The sequence below is a fragment of the Nothoprocta perdicaria genome, unplaced genomic scaffold (assembly GCF_003342845.1).
Source record: "Nothoprocta perdicaria isolate Ctin4 unplaced genomic scaffold, notPer1 scaffold_54, whole genome shotgun sequence".
In the NCBI taxonomy this organism is placed as follows: Eukaryota; Metazoa; Chordata; class Aves; order Tinamiformes; family Tinamidae; genus Nothoprocta; species Nothoprocta perdicaria.
This window is the reverse complement of record NW_020455799.1, coordinates 3,399,840-3,405,827: the sequence shown is the minus strand read 5'-3', so window position 1 is coordinate 3,405,827 and position 5,988 is coordinate 3,399,840. Positions and strand designations below refer to the sequence as shown.

Sequence of the window (5,988 nt, the reverse complement as noted above, 5' to 3'; positions counted from 1 at the left end):
GCGCGAGCCGCTCTAACGGCCGCGGGCGGCCGTTGGCAGCAGCCGTTGGCCGTTGGCGGCAGCCGTTGGCGGCTGCGCGCCGCGGGGAAGCCGAGCCCCGCGGCCGCCTTCGTGTGGCGGCAACGGCGGCGGCGCCGCGAGCCTCCGGGAGCGCAGACGGAGCTGCAGAAAGGCAGCGGATGCCGCAAGACTTAAAGCAACGCCAGGCATTTTGCTGCAGTTGACGCTCCCAAGGCTTGCTCAGCAGTTTCCGTGCAGTGCTCCCGCTCTAACCAGCATGAAGTTGTCTCGCGTAGCTCTTTCTTGTCAGGCAAAGTAAAGGCATTTTTTACCAGCAGCTCTCAGCTACACTGGAAAAGCAATTTAAAAAGGCTTTGCCAGCTCCAAGACGCACACAGGGCATTGCTTTTCCTCATTTATTTTTTTCAGCTCGGGGGGCTGTTACCAAAACAAGCACCCGTGCTGGCAGCCAGACAAACCTCTGCAGGGCCGTGCCCGGCACCCACCCACGCTGCCCGGCGACGGCGGGGCRCCCTGCGAGGCTGAGCGCTGATAATACCAGGCAAGAACTGACTCATGGCCCAGCCCCAAGTGCCTGCGCGGCTTTTTCTTCCCCAGCAGCAGGTAACTGGTAATCATTTTATAAGAAAAAACACACAAAACATTTCTTGCATTGAGACAGGGCGTTGCGATATAGTGGGTAGTTTTCCTATGCCGAAGAACCACAAGTATTAAGCTAATAACCCAGATCTGAAATCCTGTGACAACGCTCCAAATATGCAGTTTCTGCTTTTAGGAATAGTGTTTCAGCTCTTGTTATTTATTTTGCATAGGGCTGTGGCTGAAAGGCAGCCTAACTCCCGTATCAGTAACACTTGAGACGCATCGGCAAGCGCTCCGCAGYGCCGGGCTGCCCTTCCTTGGCGAGGAGGCACTAAATAAATAATAGTTTCAGAGGAAGAGTGAACACACAGCGCGCCTCAGGCCAGGGGGACGGGCGCTGCCCTCCCGCGCTCGCCGCCAGCTGGGCCAGGCCGCGGCGGATGCGCGAGTAGAGCGGAGGCTGCAGGGAGCGCGGCTCCGCCACGGGGGCTGCCGTGCGCTCCCGCGGCCCGCGCGCGCCCTGCGCCATGGCGGCGGCACCGCAGCTACGGCTGCTGCTGCTGCTGCTGCTGCTGTGCGCGGCGCTGAGCGCGGCGCGGCGGGAGCGCCAGCCGCCCGTGCGCCTCTTCACCGAGCCCGAGCTGGCCAGATACGGCGGGCAGCAGGTGGGGGCGCCACGCGGGACGGCGAGGACAAGGAGGAGGAGGAAGAGGGTGGCAGTGGAGGTGGCGGCGGTGTTAGTGCAGGCAGGGTGACTGCTGCGGCCTCGGGGCTTGGGGGCATGCTCAGCACTGCCCCAGGCACCCACAGACCTGCAGCCTGCAGCAGAACACGGCACCCGCCGCGGCCTGAAACCAGCTGGGCCCAAAGCAACTTGCCCTCAGGAACGCTAGTGCATTACATTCCGTATGCCGGAGTTTTGTTTTGTTTTGTTTTGTTTTGTTTTGCCTTCCCACTCGCCCTGCCCCGCCCCCCCCCCCCCCCCCAAGATTATAGAATTAACAAAGGAATTTCAGCTCCAGAGTTTTCAGTTTTCCCTGCCACCCAAGTCTCAGCTAAAGTCCCGGCTCAAAATGGTAACATATGGCATGGATACACATGGATGTCTTCTCCTGTGCTGGCCCAGCTTCCCAGGGTATCCTCAAGGGACTTGAAAGAAAACCAGTCATCATCTTACTGAYTAAAACCGCGCCTTACCAGCAGAAGACAAAACCGAATCACAGGCTTGTTAAGTACAACTGCTGTCAGCCCACACTGAGGTTAAATACAGCCTCTCATTCCATGTGCTGAGCTCCACAGAAAACCTCTGAAACAGGTTAAAGTGCAAGCAAGGACTTTCAAGAGAGATACGTGTGTGTGTGTGTGTTGGTCTCTGTGTGTCGATGGAAACAGGAGAGAGATCTTCACAACATAAGCAGGGCTTCAACCCATGTCTGCTCTACTGTTTAGTATCCAAACAGAACAAAACATTTCAGTATGGAAAGCAGTATAGAAATGCCATGTAATGTATTGTCCACAGATATCATTTTACCATGTAGCTGATTATGGGGTCAGGTAAAACACCTTAGATTTATATTTGCAGTGCATTTGATTGTAAGCTTATGAAATACAGAGCAGGGAATTTTATTCTCTTCTCAGTGTAGGGGGGTGCCTATGGATTTCACAGCCAAAAGCAGGGCTTTACTTTTTTAATTACACTCAAGTGTTGAGAACCTAGAGCCCTTCTTTCTTTCCAGGAAGGACAGCCCATTTAYCTGGCAGTGAAGGGAGTAGTATTTGATGTTACTTCTGGAAAAGGTGAGTTTGTCCCTCTGCAGTCAGCTTTGTTTTCATGATGCTATTCAGTCATTTCCCAATGCCATCAAACTCCTAGAAATCTTAAGTTCAACCGAAACAAAAAATTATACTTTGTTTCTTTTTTAACCTGGGTGGATGGGGGTGGGAGGCTTAACTAACTTTTTCTCTTTTAAATTTTTTTTATTTCATGAGACTTCGTGTCTCTCAATTTATACAACAACCATTTATTCCTGTAGTTGCTGTCTGTGCCTTGGCTAGGAAACAAAGATATTTTAATCTGAACTCCTGTTGTTGAATTCAATTTACAATTCCAATACAGAAAAGACAATAATACTCTTAACTATGTTAGCTAGTTGAGGTAACTGTATCTTGGGTTTTGACTGGAAATATATTGTTATAGTTAGCGGGAACGCTAACACAACTTGCTGTAAAATATTTGGAGGACCAACAGGATGATGGATATTCACCTTGGTGTTGTAATAGGCAACTTATTACTCTACTGCTTTGCTTGCATGATGACATTTTGACAAATCCTAAATTAGWTAAAGTTTGGCACTGCAAACTCTGCTGTATACAAACCATCTATGGGAATGTAAAGCATTATTCCCTAACAGATTTTAAGAACGCAGTACAGGAGTTTAACAGCTGTATTGTACAGCCCCACTGTGTCTTTTTTAAGCACTGGGATATACTATCGAAATAGCAACCCCAAACCCATTTTAGGAAAGAAAAAAATCTTAGGCTGGAGATGTTGCTTTTGGTTCACTGAGAGGTGAACGGTGGAAAGCAGCAGCTGAATCTGCCCTTTGCAATGTCAGAGCATTGCTGTTTGTTTGTTTTTCCTCTAACAGAGTTTTATGGAAAAGGAGCCCCATATAATGCTTTGGCTGGAAAAGACTCAACACGAGGGGTTGCAAAGATGTCTCTGGATCCAGCAGATCTTACTCATGACATAGTAAGAAACTGGCTTATTGGCTTAATTCCATTGCAAAGTTTCATTTTGCTGTATGTTCTGCTTGTCAATACATATTAAAAGCTAAGAAAGATGATTAATGGTTATAGTCTTCTAATTTGTATTATATTAAGCAGATTTGCATTTTTAGTCTAATTTGAAAACAAAATGAATTATTATGCTTTAAATACATAAAATGATTATGTATTTACTGCTCATGAATGCTGAAGTCTTAAAAGCCTTGGAGATGCAAGGCTTTAATGAGTGGAACAAGTACAACTTGCATAAGTAAGTAAGTGTTTTAAGGGGAGATTACCTGATGTTTAAAAGACACTTCCAAAGAGAGTAAATCACTTTTCTTTTTAATTGGTTTAACTTATGAGCAGGCAGTGGACATTAACTGCGACAGGGAGGTAGTTGTTGCTCGTTTGTGGTGTCACTCACTGCGTGAACTAACAGTTTATTTTACCTGAACTTATTAAAGCTTTATCAAAGATGAATTTGAACGAGAGGAATAAAACTATATATCAATTTTGTTACTTATGCTCTGCAAATGAAACCCCAAAGCTGACCCTAAAGTTTAGAGCAATCAACAACAGCATGTAAATATCTACATTTTCATTTCTTTGACCATATTTCATTCAGACAGGACTCACAGAAGAGGAACTGAAATCCTTGGATGATACCTTCAATAATGTTTACAAGGCCAAATACCCAATTGTGGGCTATACATCTCGCAGAATCCTGAATGAGGACGGCAGTCCCAATCTAGACTTCAAACCTGAAGATCAGCCCCATTTCAGCATTACAGATGAGTTTTGAYGAGCGATTTAGTATCGAGAGAATATCCACAGGGCCACAACAGAGTGATTACTGCATTGTTTCCTGGAAGGAAGAACATATTAGGTGAACTATTCATTTACAYATTTATATATTTACTAAAGAGAAAGCGGATTGCTGATAGCTAATTATTGGAATGAATTCTGGAAAAGAGGGAATAAAACAGATCTTTGTTAGTCGTATATGGTTGTGCTTTTTGCTCTGAACTGCTAGTATAATTTCATATGGAAGTTCTCACTGCTTGTATTTGTCTAGAAACATGTAACTTAAAATCACATTCTTTAAAAGAGAAGGAATTTTCCAACAGTTGAAACATCAGTGGTCTCTATGTAAATCCCTACTTGTTTTTCAGTCCCTTTGAACACTTAATGTACTGTTTGGACCAGCTAACAGCAAGTTTCTGTACTGCAGTTTCTATGATTATAGGTACTCACATATATAAGTAGGTGTAAAGGAAGCTTAGCCTTTTAAAGGTATTGTACGATTTAATATTTGGCAGGTTTGAGAATACTGGAAATAAAAACCATCAATCTCTTAAAATGCAGTTACAGTAGAATATTTATGCAAAGCCTACAGCTACAAAACAAGCAAAATAAATCTGTTCTCCCTTGAGAAATACTGTGACATTTTCAGTAAGATTCTTATTATGTTAGTTTTAAATAAATGACACTTTTTTTTGGAAATAATTATTGAAGCTGTCAACTTAGACATTAGATTATGATGATTTCCTTCTAGCTTCCTCTACTCTTTCTCTGTCAAAAAAAAGGAAATGATAACTCACTGTTTCCTACATACTCCTATAGCACTTGTTGATTACACTAATTTAGAATCCTGTGGGTATTTTTAACATCTTCATATTGACAATTTCGTCCTTTAGCTTTTAATTTCATTTTTTAGTTTATTATAGTCTGGTTTCATCATTGCCCTTGCAATGAGATGTGAATTCATATATTCTTCTTTTTAATTAAATATAAAACTGCAGATTCTGTAGGATGATAGAAGTCCTCTCTTTATCAGATTTCTCTGGCAGTACTTCAGCAGTCAGAGGACAGAAAAAGTTTGTGCTACATAAATTGCTGCTCACTACTGACATACAGTAACTGGAGCAGAACGTCAACCGTCATGTATGTGGGTTTACCTGCTGCTGTGGCAGACTTCATCCGAGATCAGCCTATCCGCCAGCATTTAAAGTTTTGTACATGGACATTTTATAGCTGGACTGTCTCACACAGGGTGGCACAGTGTTAGTGCTGTCCCCCTGCTTCGCCTGCTTGYGCTCTGACGCTCACCTCTGCTGACTCCAGATAAGATGTCTTCTATTTAGACCAACTACCAGGTTCATTTCAGGGAAGAAACCTCCTGTTGCACTGGTATTACTGCAGTGGTGATAAGAAACGCTTTTGTTAAGAGGTCCTTGCAAATTCAGCTTGCCCCTGCTCATGTGCTGTGAAGGGAAGGAGATGTCCAAGTCCTTCCAGTCTGTCACCAAGAAGATTGTCACAACTGCATGCATTTCAGAATGCAAAATGTTTCCTTTTTGCTTTTATTTCAGCTTGGGAACTGAAATACTTCTGCTTAGTCACTCAGCAGAACAGTGTTCCCACAATAAGTAGTCTCCACATGTTAAGGAATATATCCTTAACATGGATACTGTACTACGGTTCCCCATCATTAGCTGCTGTTACTGGTAACATGTTCACTGACTACTTTTTCACTGAATTCAGAGTACCACAATATTTCTTTTAGTATTAATATAATGTCACTGTTTTATTTCTAAGGTTGTCACTTGTTGACAG

At 44.0% G+C, this 5,988-nt stretch overlaps 1 protein-coding gene across 1 annotated transcript in view; it reads left to right on the top strand.

Annotated features, from left to right (window-relative positions):
- The window catches only part of NENF (neudesin neurotrophic factor), a 4,645-nt gene extending 62 nt beyond the window's left edge, over positions 1–4,583 (top strand). Inside the window, exons 2-5 of the mRNA XM_026048399.1 lie at positions 1,193–1,268; positions 2,340–2,400; positions 3,252–3,355; positions 3,998–4,583. Of these exons, the coding sequence (XP_025904184.1) occupies positions 1,193–1,268; positions 2,340–2,400; positions 3,252–3,355; positions 3,998–4,174 (418 nt within the window). The 3' untranslated portion in view covers positions 4,175–4,583. The remainder of the gene's footprint in view (positions 1–1,192; positions 1,269–2,339; positions 2,401–3,251; positions 3,356–3,997) is intronic.
- Positions 4,584–5,988: the final 1,405 nt, after the last annotated feature.